The 14721-nt window shown below is 38.0% G+C and overlaps 1 protein-coding gene and 1 long non-coding RNA gene across 6 annotated transcripts in view; one reads left to right on the top strand and one right to left on the bottom strand.

The window, feature by feature from the left end:
* The window catches only part of LOC144364886 (uncharacterized), a 71691-nt gene that overhangs the window by 2229 nt on the left and 54741 nt on the right, over positions 1–14721 (top strand). The window contains exon 2 of the long non-coding RNA XR_013423000.1: positions 265–451. This is a non-coding gene — a long non-coding RNA (uncharacterized LOC144364886). The remainder of the gene's footprint in view (positions 1–264; positions 452–14721) is intronic.
* Tmtc1 (transmembrane O-mannosyltransferase targeting cadherins 1) overlaps positions 7667–14721 on the bottom strand; it is a 254647-nt gene continuing 247592 nt past the window's right edge. For all 5 annotated transcript variants that reach the window (XM_040280843.2, XM_021719896.3, XM_040280846.2 and 2 more), the window contains one exon: positions 7667–13653. In XM_040280843.2, the coding sequence (XP_040136777.2) occupies positions 13513–13653 (141 nt within the window). In that variant the 3' untranslated portion in view covers positions 7667–13512. The remainder of the gene's footprint in view (positions 13654–14721) is intronic.

Raw genomic sequence — 14721 nt, 5'->3', positions numbered from 1 at the left:
TAATTAGGGTTGCTTTAAACATATTGAGATGTGGATTAGCTGTCTAGGTAGATGACCCTAACCAGTTGGTCATATACATCTCATCAATTCTAGAAGGATAATGCAAAAAGGATAATAAAAAACCTAGATTATATATATAATTATTCTACATTAGCATACATTATATATATTCCATTTTTTATTATATATTATTTACATTATATATTATTATACATTTTATAGATATTTTTGTGTGTGTGTATGTATATATCTCCATGAATCCAGGATCTAGGGGATTAAAGCTATGATCCTGGATAAGACCACCAAGAGAATGAGGACAGACTGAGAAGAAGTCCAGGGCTGAACCCCGGGGACTGCAACAACATAAGACAAAGAGATGAGGAATCATCACAGAAGACTAAGAAAGGGTATAAAGGGGTGGAGGAAAACCCAGCAATTCCTTGAATTTAAGGTAAGAAGATATTTCTAGTATGAGCAGCACTGATCAAAACTCTTATCAAAAAAGACAAGAATTTAGAGTGAATCTTCTAAGCTCTCAGGTAGAGATTATGGTGACAATGACAGGGGTGAAGTTGGTGGAGTAAGTCTGAGGGACTTGAACATCCAGTAGATGTTTCCAACCTATTACAGAGAACTGAGAGGAAACTGGCGTATTTAGCCTAGATGACTCTTGATAGTTTTCTAGAAGAAGTGGGGTGATAATTTCCCTTGATAGATCATTCTAGCTTGATGACACCAGCTTGGTGACCTTGGTCTCCTATCTTCTGACTTTCATCACTCCTGTTGAGAAGTCAGCTGCAGCCTAATCGTCTCCGATTTTTATCAGTAGTCTGCTTTACTATCCCCCCTCGACCCCCTCTAGATTCTTTTGAGATTCACTCTATTTTAGTGTCCTACATTTTCAGCATGACAAGTCTATATATAAAATTATTTTTAGTATCATGGTTGGACTTACTGTGCTTTATAAAGCCTAAAGATAAATGTCTAAGTTACGATTAACCCTCAGCCACTTTCTATTAAATTATATCCTCTCTTTTCCATAATTATTCAGTGCCAGGGGTTGAACCCAGTAGTTGCTTAGGGCCTAAGATGCTAAGGCTGGCCTTTATCTTGAAATCCTCCTGCCTCAGCCTCCCAAGCCACTGGGATTTACAGGTGTATACCCCTGTACCATTTTTTTTTTTTGGTACTGGGGATTGAACCCAGGAGTGTTTTTCCACTGAGTAAATCCTCTGCCCTTTTTAAAATTTTTATTTTGATACAGGATCTCCATAAGTTGCTTAAATCCTCACTAAATTACTGAGGCTGGCCTCAAACTTGTTAATCTCCTGCCTCAGCCTCCTGAGTCACTTGTATTATAGGTGTGTTCCACCACATCTGGCTTATTCATGCTCTTTATAAAGCTCAAATTGGATATATACTGTATCTTTCAGTTCATCTTCTCTATGCCTCACTTTCATTTGGATAACATTTCAGAACTTGTAGTTCCCTATATCTAATTTGATCGGGTAGACAATACTTCTATTGAGTTTTAAATTTCATTATATTATTTTATACTTCTTTATTGGTTCCTTTCAAATCCTTCCTTCCACCTAATTGTTTTTTGTTCTTCATAATTTTGATATACTTTTGCCTGTTTAAGTAAGACATGCTTGTTTTGTATGCTCCACCTCATTTTGACATCTGTAATTTTTGAAGGTCTGATTCTGGTGGTTAGTTTTTCTAACTTCATCTTTGGCTGATTTCTCTGATATTTGTGTGTTCATATTCATTAAAACTTTATACTGAAGCTAGGATTTGAGGCTCATGTTTTCAGAGAGAATTTACCGTTGCTTCTGCCAGAAAATCCCATTTAACTCACCTGGAACCATTTTAAACTAAAATCTTGGCTTGGAGGGCCTGAGCCACACAGGTAATGTCAATTTCAGCCCTGAAGCTGAATAAGGGTTGGTTCATGATTGTAGATTCCTAGAACTCTATGTTTAGGGCCAAGGTTCAAACAAGTAAGATTCCACTTTCTGTGGCATATTTTTCTCAATCCACCAAAACATCACCTTTCAGAATGTTCCAGGTTCTTTGCAGCTACATTCATGGCCAGGTAAACCCCTAGGATCTTAAAGATCAATTAGATGCCTAAGAACAGAAGCTTGCTTCAATGACTGGCTACTCCTCTAGATTTGTTTTCATTCATTTTGGCCACAACCCTGCCTTTTCTTGCATTAAAAATAGCAAGGGTTTTAGTATTTTATTCAGAAGGCTTAATACTTGTGCTAATAGTGTGTTACATATTTAGTACCAAAAGTACCAAAATCCTTGGTTAGAACTGATGTCGAGTACAGCTTATTCAAAGATACTGCAGTACTTAGAATGCTACTGAGAAGCTGAGCATACATATCTTGTGGCTGGGATTCAGATTGTACAGTAGTTTATTTTTTCATAGGCACTAGACTGAATAAAACTTTTAAAAGAGAACAAAGCTTACTTCTATTACTATTCTATTACTAGACGTATTTACAAAAATTGAACTTGTACTTAAGTTTTCCCCATTGTATTTTTGATAGTTAAAAACCTTTAAATACTTACCAAACTTGACTTTGTGTTTTAGATATAGCAGTGCAATATCAAAACTCATATATCCAAGCCTGTTGAATTCAGGGTGAATAACAATTTTTAAGACTGGAATATTCTGCTCTTGCTTTTCTTTCTGAAGCAGGTTGTACTCCCCAGCTGTCACAGTTAGATTCTTCAGTTGCTTCCTAAAACCGGAGAAAAATGTTTCAATAATTATTTCCCCCTGGGTTTCATATGATTAAATGAAAAGGGATTATTAAGGCTTTAAGCATTTCTGAGTCTTGAAAGAAGGCACTCACTTATTATTGGTTACTACTGTCATACATTCCTAATTTTTGGATCTATTAAACTTAAGTGGTTTTCAGTCATGGAGTGTTTGCATTCTTGTGAACACTTTCATTTACTGTCATCAATTCTGATTATTTAAAAGTTTTCTACTTTTCTTCATTTGTAGACAAGCCAGTCTATACATGCTGCACTGTTTTTAATAAAATATCAAAGTGGCTTCCCAGCACTTTTTCCTATTTGTATCTTCTTTTAACCAAGTATTTATTATTTCTGCAGTAGTTTTCACTCCTAATGATTTAAACCTCTGTTATTGAAACTTTGGAACATCCATTTAACATTTGATGTTAACAATTAACCACCACCCTTAGCCAACCACTAAATCCACAAATCTAAATCATAGATGTTTGAGATCTTTGAGGGCATCTCTGTGTAGCAGAGCAGAAAGCACAGGACATCTTGAAGCAGAGACAGGTTTCTAGGAATGAGGACGATCAGAGGTTGAGTAGAAATGTGGCAGAGTGAAGAAGGGGACCGAGGTGTGTCAACCCTACATGATACATGAGCATCTCATTTCCCAGTACTGTAGCCATGAATCAGGGCTTGACAAGTATCAGAAATCACAACTTACCCATCAAGACTACTCAGGCAGTGTGCTGCCGTGACAATCCTATCATCTTCAATCAAACTTCCTCCACAGATGTGGCGCTCACCCAATTTTAGGGAGACCTGCCCAAGGAGAAAGTTAGGAACATAATATATATCTCCCCATTGATGCCATCTCCTTTTGAAACATTTGAAATTAATTCTTCTAATCTGATGTGATATTCTTAAAATACTGCTATAAATTGGATAGTAGGATATACATTCCCATGAAGTAAACTTATTGTGGAGAGGTAGAAAGGTGTCAAGAGAAGAACAACACACTCACCTGGGGTCTTGATACTCGAAACAAAAGAAATATTTTACCATTTTCTCATTAAAAAAACAACAATAACAAAACAACGTCTTTGTTATTCTGACCTGCCAGGGTTGTCCACCAACTGTTGAATTTCTCCAACTAATTCTGGAGAAGAACCTGGATTCCACAGTAGGCTTCTCACTCTTCCAATCAGCTGCACGAATTCCACATTTGAGTCCTGTGTACAAGGACAGACACATATTCTGGACTCACCCAGAGTGCCTTGTTTAAGGGTTCCCTTTCTCGAAATTGCATGGCCAGATTTTCCTGCCCTGGCTATCATTCCCATGGCACTCAGCTGCAGGCATTCCCTTTCTCAGTTATGTTCACAGCCATCTCTGCTCCACTAGGTCTTGCCTCAGGACTTCTCTGCTTTCCCTTTCAGCCCAAACTACCTTTACAGGAGGAGGCGGGGCAGGAAAGAACCTGCTTTGCTTTTGGTGCATGGCTGGTGCTCACTCTGGGAGGACGCACACATCATAGATGCAGGTTTTCTTAAAGTTGCTGGGGAACAACATAGGCCACTCCTGAAGAGAGAAACGGGGCTTTCCAGTACTCCCACCTGATTGCAGTTTCCTTGGAGGAGGAGACTTCGTAGCACAAATGTGGTTAGCAGAACTCTAGAATCCAAAGCATTTCAAAAAGGAAACCTGCCCAGGCCTTCCTTTGGGAATATCTGGGCCTTCCCTTACCTGCTTTCTTCCCAGGACTAACCACAACACTGGGAAATACTAGAAAAAGGAGTGGTGAACTGGTCCCCACCCAGCATTCTTGGCCCTGGTGTCTGCGTCCAGGGGTCCTGCTCACCCAGGCTTTGGCAGAGGCCAATGGCAAGTAACAGCAGTAAACCAGCCCTGGCCAGCGTCCCCATGCTTGCTGGGGATCTCATGAGTTCTCCTCTTAGGCTGGGAAAACAGAGGGAGGAATGTGGGCTCTGCTGCTCTTTATTCCCAACCATCCCACCAATGGGCTGCACCTGCCATGGTCCCTGGCCTTGCAGGTGTTCTTCGTGTCCATTCCATCCTGAGCTGCTGCCACTCTCTGGCCACTCGGTTTCTGTGCATCTCCCACACCCCCCTGGTCCTAGAGATGGGCATGAGGTGTCTCAATGGCAGGAGGGCCTCTCACATATTTGCAGAGGTCACTACCAACTGGACTGAGGAAGAAGGTGATTATTAGCTGGAGCATTCTAACAAATTCTGTCCCAGAACAGAGAATGTAGGCCAAGCCTGGTGTGTGTGTGTGTGTGTGTGTGTGTTTGTGTGTGTGTGTTTAAAAATGAGCCTTGGTCACCTTAGGAGACACAGAGAGGCACACTTATGAAAGACAGTGGAAGACTATTGACTCTTAATTAGTGCTTCCCTTCTAAGAACCTTGGTGAAATTATTGACCTTCAAGAGTTTTCCACCGGATAGAAAAGATGAAGTTTATGTTGCTATTGCTTTTCTTCTGACAGTATTATTCATTATTAGCTTCAACAGAATGGGCCAAAGCTGTAGAATCCATCATTTAAGATAATAAAATTAATTCATTGGTGAGATTATCATGTCAGTAATTTTTTTCACAAATATTGTTTGATGATAAGCCTGAAGTTGGGAGAATAAAGCCAGAATTTGTAATGGACTTATATTTTGTGAGAAAATTAGGGCAAGACTAAGTGGACATTATGCATCAACTAGCCTGGACATCTACCCCCCACACTCAGTTGTCTCATTTCCATGTAAAACAGAAATAAAAGTTCCCTCAGATAGTGGGTAAACAAGGTGAGGGAGATAGGTATCAGATTGGAAAAACAGAAGACTGTCAAGATAGTGACAGTACAGTTGCAGATACACGAGCAGTTGACATTTACCCAGTGGGGACAATGACCCCTGTAACTGCAGAAAACAACTTTTGATGAAAGGCCTGAAAAATGTGACTAGCTCCCAAAATTGAATTTAAAGTTCAAACTTTCTTGTCCCATGAACCAAAAAGGGATTTCTGTGATTTTTATCTTCCAAGTACCATATCATTTTGAAAAGCTCCAGTACTGTCCATTATTGTGGACTTTAGCCATTTGTGGCTATTTAATTACAGTTAAATCAAAGATTAAGTGCTGCATTTCAAATGCTCAATAGCCACCTGTAGATGGTGGTTACCTATAGAACAATGAGATATCATTCCCATCATTATAGAAAAGTTCATTGGACTGTACTGTTCTCAAGAGTAGTGTCATTTTATTTTGATTATGTTTCTTTAAAAAAAATTATTTTTGCATTACAATTCTTAATACACCATTATATCATAATTTATCATATCTCTGATTATATATAAGGTATGTTGACACCAAATTCACATCTTCATACATGTATTTTGTATAGTGATGAGGGTGATTATCGGTTTCTAATGGTCGCTTGGAGGACAGTTTGGGTAGATGACTCCTGAGTTTCAAGCATGGAAGCCAGGAGTTATAGTATAGGGTGAGGGCTATACTATAACCCTGTAAGCTGTCTGTAAGCTACCAAGCTCTTCTGTGGAAATAAAGTACTGAACCTACATGCCTGAGTACTGCCCATGAAACTTCGAGGTATGCTGGCTGCCTGACCAATGGCCCTTCTGGCTCTCATCCCTCACTTTTGCATTCCCTGAAGTCATCATGCTCATTCCAGGTACGCACTATTTTCCAATGAAAGCTCAGAGCTCCAAATGAATTCAAAATCCTCTTTTCTGCAAGAGATCAAGTGAAAATCATCAAAAAGTCTTTAGTACATGAAAAGGGAAAGGGGTGGGGGGGAGGGCAGGTGTGTTGGGTAAGAACAGCTGGGCCCAGTGTTCAAGTTGCTGATCGTCCTGTGGGTAGCCTCCCTTGAGGCTCACAGACCCTGTCCCTTGCACTCTTCTGCACACGGAGCACACAGCTTTAGATGTTCCTTGGTTTCTTTCACACCTGGGAAATCTCCATGCAGCTGGGCAGTCTCATCTTGCTACAGCATAGCTCTCTTTGTTTCCAGAGTTCAAAATCTGTAGTCTTGAGTGAGACCTGGTCCTTTTATGGTAGATACATCCCTTATAGACTTACAAAATAGTGCCCTTTCTTTAAGTGGAAAAAGAGCCACTTGGTAAGAAATATATCCATACAGATTGGCCAGGTCATTACATTGAAATTTGCTAAAGTGATGATGGTTTGGGCATCAGTTACTTGTGGTCATGTTGAAGCATTTAAATGGAAGAATTGTTGTCTTTAAAAAATAACTTTAGTAAGCAAAAAAGTTCAAGGAGGGAGTGGATTGGACTACCCCAGAATGGATTTGACTTATGGGAACTCTGCCTTTAATTTGGGCATAATCACTAGGGTAGGACAAGAGTGAGTTACTGTTCAAAAAGTTTGTGAAGGAAAGAAATACAGCAGCAGCTGGAGATGAAATGGATGGAAAAACTGAAGGATTTTTTTTCAAATAGTTTTAAAAGTGATTACCAGGGTTTTTTGTGCTAGGGATTAAACTCAGGGATTATCCTCCCAGCCCCATGTATATGTATTAAGATAGAATTGATAAGAACCAGAAAAAGGAGGAAAGATGATAGAGAGGTTAAGGGATACAGTAGCATTCCACAAGAAGCAAAATTCAGAGCCAAGGGAGAGGAAAAGATACAAGAGGGTGCAGGTTAATTTGTGGATGGAGTGCAGGATATTGAGGAAACACAGCTTTGTAACTTTCATTTACTCTGTAAAGAGGTGAGTTTTTCACTAAGCAAGATGAGGGGAGGAGATCTGGAATGGCTCAGTACTGAAAGAGTCAGTATGGTGTATGGGACAAGAGCAGACAAGAGGTACACAGGACAATGTAATAATACAACGAGCAAATGAATGAATGAGGAAAGGAATGAAGACTTTTTTTATTTCAAAAACACATATGTGCTGGTGATAAGGATATCAATGGGAATTAATCACGGAATACTTGAGAGATTGAAGCCAGACATAATTATTTTCATCATATTTTATACAAAATAGACATTTACATATATTTTACTTTGGAAAAACCTAGGCAAAGTATACATATCAGATTTGGAAGGTGAAATACTTTATGGGAGATATAATTCTAACTGGTACAACAAAAGCAACGAAAAGGTACATTTATATACAAATGATCAAAATAGGAACTAAATGCATATGAGCAAAGAACATGATGTAATTCATTTTCTCCTGACCAAAGGAGGGATCCATATGAGTCACCACAAATCCAATGATTTCCATATTATCAAACCAAGTCATGTCTTCTAAACATATTCCAATTCCTTAGGAGAAAGTTTTATCTCTTTTCCCCGAAAGTAAAAATCAAAATCACTATAAGAATTTTTAAGTGCAGACTGCAAAAGAATAGTAATTACCTCTGTCATGTTAAAGCACTTAGGAAATTTAGTCACTTTTTGGGTTCTTTGTCTGTATTGCTATGCAGTGATCATCATTATCTTAAGATTCATTAAAAAAAAGCAACATCCATTGGTCTTCTAGTCAGGTGCATAGTGCTTTTCAAATCAATTCAAGAGTACCATTCAGAGGCTCATAGAGCTTACTGGAATCATGAGACTGACCAGTCCTCCATGAGCGATAATTTGACTGGGACAGTGGCTAACATCCCCTAGGTGAGGTGGTTCCTTGGTGGTAAAGCTATGACTAGAATTCAAATGTCTTGAAGTTTGGACTAGTGCAAACCTCCTACAGATCAGCAAGATAAGAAATCCCCAAAGGACATTGCACACATTGGAAATACCAGACGTGATACAAATACACACCATGTGCACTATTGACAATGTGAAGAAACCCCTGGATTTCTGGATATAAACATCACCAGGGGCAACTGATGGTCTAAACTTACAAACTGATAATGAGCATGTATTGTATGGGTGCTGATTTTATGAGGTGCATGTCCAGTTTTTTCCCCCCCAGAAGTTTTTAGTTGAAAGGATGCTTGGTGATAAAAATGGAACATTTTAATACGAACCATTTGATTTCTATAAATATCAATTCTGTTTTGCTGCTTTGATTGATATTAAACCATGCTTTTGATTGTAGTTATTTTATCTCTTTAGAGCAAAGAGCTCATAAAAACAAAAGTACTAGATGGCAGGGTAGTGCACACCTGTAATCCCAGCTACTCAGAAAGCTAAGGTAAGTTTGAGGCCAGCCTAGGTAACTTAGCAAGACCGTGTTGCAAAATTTAAACAAACAAACAAAAAACCAAAAAGGATTGGGGATGTGGCTTAGTGATAAAACATTTGCCTTCCATGCACATGGTCCTGGGTTCAATCCTCAGTCTCAGTACTGAAAATAAAATGCTAAAAGATGCCATTTAGAAAAGTTTTGCTGTATTTGGGAGATACCATCATATAATCAAATAAAAATAATTTGGAGATCAGGAAATTAAATACACCACAAATTACTTCTAGCTGTATTTGCTTTGAATGCCATTACTAACATCCTATAAACTTAATTATTCTAAGGTTGAATCCACCATGAAGTCAAAGTAAAAGTTTTTATGTATTTTTTAAAAATTGATTCTAATAAGTACATTGAGAATTGATTAACAAAGGTTTCCATGTATGGGCCAGACAGAATCATGTAGGCCTAAACTCTAAGACACTCTATACCACCTATGAGTTATATAATATCATGTTTATATACTGGGCATCTTATCTGGTGCTTTCAAATGGCAAGGCAACTCATCTCCATCTGAGAACACAAATTCTGTAAGCATAAGGCCAAATTACAGTCCAGTTGCCACAAGTGCAAAACCATCCCACCCTGACACTTGTTTGTTAATCTTGGAATGAGATGTCCTTAACCAACCATTGTGCCATAAATTACTCTTTAGAATCTTTGCTTTTTTTAAGTCTAGTAGTTAAAAAGTAAAAATTTTGAAAGATTATATATGTTTTGAAAAAATCATAAACTCCCATTAAAGTTATCAGGCCTGCAATGTCTGTAGCCTCACTGCTGTTGGAATCATCACCTGATCAGCCAGATAGTAAGGATTTTGAAAGGTTTTCAGTTGTTGCCTAAGGGAAGCCAGTGTTGAGAGCCACTGTGTGTGAGGTGACACATCTCACAATGAGCAGAGTGCAGCTCTGCATCTGAGGCACCTGAAATGTCTAATGGAGACCTTAAGAAACCACACACTTGCTTTTTACTCCCTCTCAAATTATAGTTCCTGTGAGTCACATTGTATGGGATGGTTTGCATTTTCTCATTTGGTCAGGCTGATAAGTAGCTGCACAAATACTGCAAAATTTGGCATCAGATGAGGTACCACCTATAGTAAATTTCACAAGCTTATGCTAAGGGTTGTGAAGTATTATAGGGAGTTGGAATTTACATGGTGGTAATCCTCTTCGTTTTGTAATAGGCTTCAAAATAAATAAATCCAAAAGACTCTATCTCAGGATTCCCTAAAATTTGATTTTTTCCAAGGTATCTGCATCTTTGGTTTTAAGCACCTATGTTACATCATATTTTATGAATGCTATTAATAAATAAAAAATGCTTGAATCATTTTCAAAATCTTGAATAATTCATAAGGTTAAAATAAGCTACTTAAGCCATTCTCACCTCATTCTTCTCTGTCAAAGGGCAAGTTAAAGAATTGCCATTTGTGTGGATTTTGAAGATGAGAAGAACTGGTTCTAGGGAGAACTGAAGAACAGGTCAGAAAGACTCAGCTTAGAGGAAGGAATGTGCATGGAGAGTTCTTCATGTAGCCGAGAAAAGAGTAACAAATGGTGCTCAGAGTGACAAAGTCACAAAGGAAACTGAATATTAGATCAAGTGTCCAGCCAGGCCAAAGCAATTCCTGTCTTGTCCTTCCTTCCTGCCCAGGACTTGCTGCCTAATTCTGGGACCTAGTGGAAAATGAAATCAAGGGGTCTACTGTTTAAAAGTAATTAAGAATTTTAAGCAGAGAATTCAACCAAGAGAGGATGCTTCTTAATGTTGGACCCTTGAGACAACACGGACTGTACACTCATGAAGCCAGCTCTGCTCCTCCACTTCAGAAAGGGCTCTCAATTCACAGGCCAAGCATGCCTTCATTAAGGGAAAACCAGAGCCATCTCCTTGACTAGCCAGGGCTCTCCACTGTTATTCTGATAAGGATGAATTCCACTTATTATTTCACATTATAGGGACCAAATGAAACGTTGCAAGATACACTTAACATCTTTGAAAAATAATGTGATTTAATTTCTTATAGGCACCATTTCAACTGAGAAAACTATTTCACTGGCTACATTTCAGTGAAGGATAAAAATATCTGACTGAATAAACAATGCTTACTTTCCCTCCCTACCTCTTTGAACAGTGCTTGGTTTTAATGTCCAAGGAGAGGCAGGTGTGTGCAGACAGATGAATCAGAGAATAAGAGAAAGAGGGACTGGGGGACAGAGAACATGAAAAGCAGCAGAGAAAATCTCCTGAAGGCCATGTGACTCTTTTCCCTCAGAAATTTTCAGACTTTAATTGCCTTTAAATTACCCCAACAAATGTGTACTCATACCTTTAGTGGGCCTTTAAATAAAGCACGATTAGTTCAAAATTTGGGGTGCAATCTTTTCCATTAACTTTCTAAGCATGAGTTTTGGTTATACACTATCCTGAAAAGTTGTGGTAAAGTCCTAGATACTAGAGACTTCCTGTTTTCAATTTGGGGATGAAAAGTTATGTTGCAATAAATTTAGTCATATGCTTTTTGGCCTAAGGACTACAGAAATATTATATTGGGTTAGGGAGGAGAAAAACCTTTTAAAGATATTTTTAAAGATAAATTTATGACGTGTAACACTAAAAGACCATTAGAAACAGAAGGTTATAATGGTAGTTTATACATTATCAGATTACTGATATGCACAAAAATATACATGCTAATTTAAAATCTGTCATCATTTGCATTTATAACATCCTCCCCTTCATCCCCAAAGAAGTTTACTTCCACTTATTTAGACTTACCTTGACAAAAGAATAACATATGGGGGCAGTACTTCCTGATCTTGGGTGGTAAGTAGAAGGCTTTTTTACTGGCCTGAGAAGGTGAAATATATGCACCTCCAGGCTGCGATGTCTGTGTGGTACCTGGCTCAGCACATGACCAGTACTGCCTGGAATGTTTTTGTTTTTAATGATGATGATCAAGTTAGAACCAGGTGTTTCAATTTCTTCATTTCCAAAATATATTACCACCCAAATATTGAAGGCTGAGCCCCAATTCTGTTAAATTGAGTAGGTGGATAATCAATACAATTTTTTTGAGGGACTGTTTAACTACTTTGTAATTCAGATTCATATTTTTGTATGGTCAGTTTTGAAAGATGCTATTAAAACTTATGTACAGAGAAAAAAGTCTATATGCATATATATTAAATATTTTATAAGTTATGAAATAAATAACACTAGAAATAAATGTCAAATTGTGAATTCACCTTTGCCTTCCTTTTAAATATAAATATATATTTTTTAAAATTTTAAGTTTAGACTTTCCCCTAGATTTTTTGAGTATTCTCCATGAAATCTTCAAAATTACAAGTATAAGACAAAGTTTGGGTTTCAGTCATTCATGTTTTAAGCACAGAATTCCCAATGAAGACTAGGAAGACAAATAAATAGTTATTTTCCATCTAGTTAGAGTCTATGAAGATTTCTATTATATATTGTAAATATTTTTCAATGGTTAAATATACTTTCCAAAAAAATAATAAATCTTAAGATGTCTGAACATTACAATAATAAAGTAGGACATTTCTCTCAGTTAATATCTTTAATATTTTCTATGTAGAATATACTATTTTTTTTTCTCCACCAAAATAACAATATATTTGAAGGTGGGACGTTTGAGATTTTAAATGCACTTTTGAAATCTTGGAGTAGAAAGAACTACTACTCTAGTAATAAAATTAAAATACTTTAAACATTTCCATAAAGAATTAGGGGCATCATTTTCCTTGATTTTCCTGTAGGGATAAAGATACCCATATACAATTCTAGAAGCTTCCCTTTTGATATATTAGGCAATGGAAAAACTTGCCTCAGAGTGGAATTGAATTTACTCCTCAAAATATCTCTGGTAATATCCTTAGGGGGATATTAGATAAAGCTCACTTAACAATAGCCCTTTTCCCCATATATTCTACAAGGTTCTACAAAAGCTATTACATACTCATTTCAGGGTCTGGAGAATTAACTGAGCTTCCACTTGGTAGACTTTTCCAAATGGCTTACACCAGAGGATTTATCCTCTTTGAAATAGCTCATCCCATGAAGAATGGATGCTCTGCCTTTATAGCATTTTGAGCCTCTGTAATTTCTGGGGACACGAATGTCTAAACTATGAAAGTGAATTAGATCTCCAGGTTGCAAAAGCACAGAAATCTATCAAGGGAAATCGGGAGTTAAACCAAACAAAAATCTGTAAAATGTGTAGCTGCTGTTTTCCTTTCCTCTCAGATCATCCTGACTGGCTTGCTGATTTTGTCTTTTTCCTCATGGAAACGCAAGTCCTTCAGCACAAGGCTGCTAACAGACACCCCAAGGTCTGCCACCCCAAACTCAAGAGTCTTGAGAGGAATGCACGACTGGTTGTGCCCCCGCGGATGTCGGATGTGAAAGCAAGGTCCCCATCACTTGTCCTCTTCCGAGGGCACCAGCATTGTCCCATGAGATGGGTTTAACAGTGCTACGTTCGATCCTTTTCTAGAACTTCTTGTAATCGTTTCTCTAGGCGATCCAATTTGGCGAGATTTTCCTTCAGCAGTTTGCTGTCTGGAACCAGCTGTAAAGCTCTCTCATAATACGCTCTTGCAGACACATAGTTTCCCTGTGGGGAAAAAGAAAGAGAACAATTATCCTCGGTTCCATCAGAACACTTTTCCAGAGCATGGGGAGACAGAAAAACTGTCTGCCCAGTTTAACATTTCCTTTTCATAAGGAAATCTTGTTGGCATGTGCCATTTTATTGTTATCTATTGGTGCTTTTGGAGAATCCATTTGTTTTGAGTACCAGACCAGCTGGAGAATGTGAAGGATAAGCATTATATCATAAGGTTAAAGGGAAGAAAAAAACTGATTTTCAGTTCTATTAATGTAGGGCATGAGGCTATCATTTCATAGTGATCCCAAGGGGTTAGCCCTGTTCCTTTTTTTAAAAAACTGGTTCTTTTTAGTTATACATGGTAGTAGAATTCACTTCAATATAATTATGCAAGCATGGAATATATCTATGGAACCAACTAGGTGCCCTGTTCCTTTATAAAATAAAATGGAGCCATGGTTAGGAAAGAGAGAGAGAGAGAGAGAGAGAGGGGGGGGGGGGGAAGAGGGTGGGGTGTTTTGGAAATTGTAAGAATAATGATTAAATGGTTTACTTACTGACTGTATATTCTTAGTGGTAGAAGTCATTCTAATTTTCAAATTGAAACATAAAAAGTGACTTTTGCCTAACATAGGCTTTACACCATGAAAATACTTGATGAAAATATGGGGTTAAATTTATCTAGTACCCTAGGTGATGGTGATACTTAACCATTATATATTCAGTGTAGGAGGGAAGGTGTGTTTCTCTGACCTGCTGAATAAACCTGTCCCCACCCTTCATTGGCATGCATCTGTTTTGTTTAGAGACTCCCCAGTTGGCAACCATATGTGTCTGGTCCCAGATGGTCTCTGGCAAATTAGTCACAGCCATTAGTTTTTTCTCCAGCCCTTTTCTATTACTACATGTATTGCCTCCCTTGTTTGCTCCACCCTTTCAGATCTGTGTCCTGCAAAATCCCAGAACTAGGAATGTTAGAGTTCTCCCCACTCTAAAAATACATCAATACCGGTGGTTTTACATGCTATACCTCATTCTCAGTTACAACGTCCATGTGGATGAACAACCAAGCTC

The sequence above is a fragment of the Ictidomys tridecemlineatus genome, chromosome 6, assembly GCF_052094955.1.
Source record: "Ictidomys tridecemlineatus isolate mIctTri1 chromosome 6, mIctTri1.hap1, whole genome shotgun sequence".
Taxonomy (NCBI): Eukaryota; Metazoa; Chordata; class Mammalia; order Rodentia; family Sciuridae; genus Ictidomys; species Ictidomys tridecemlineatus.
The sequence above is the reverse complement of the archived record's forward strand: the minus strand, read 5'-3'. Positions and strand labels throughout refer to the sequence as shown.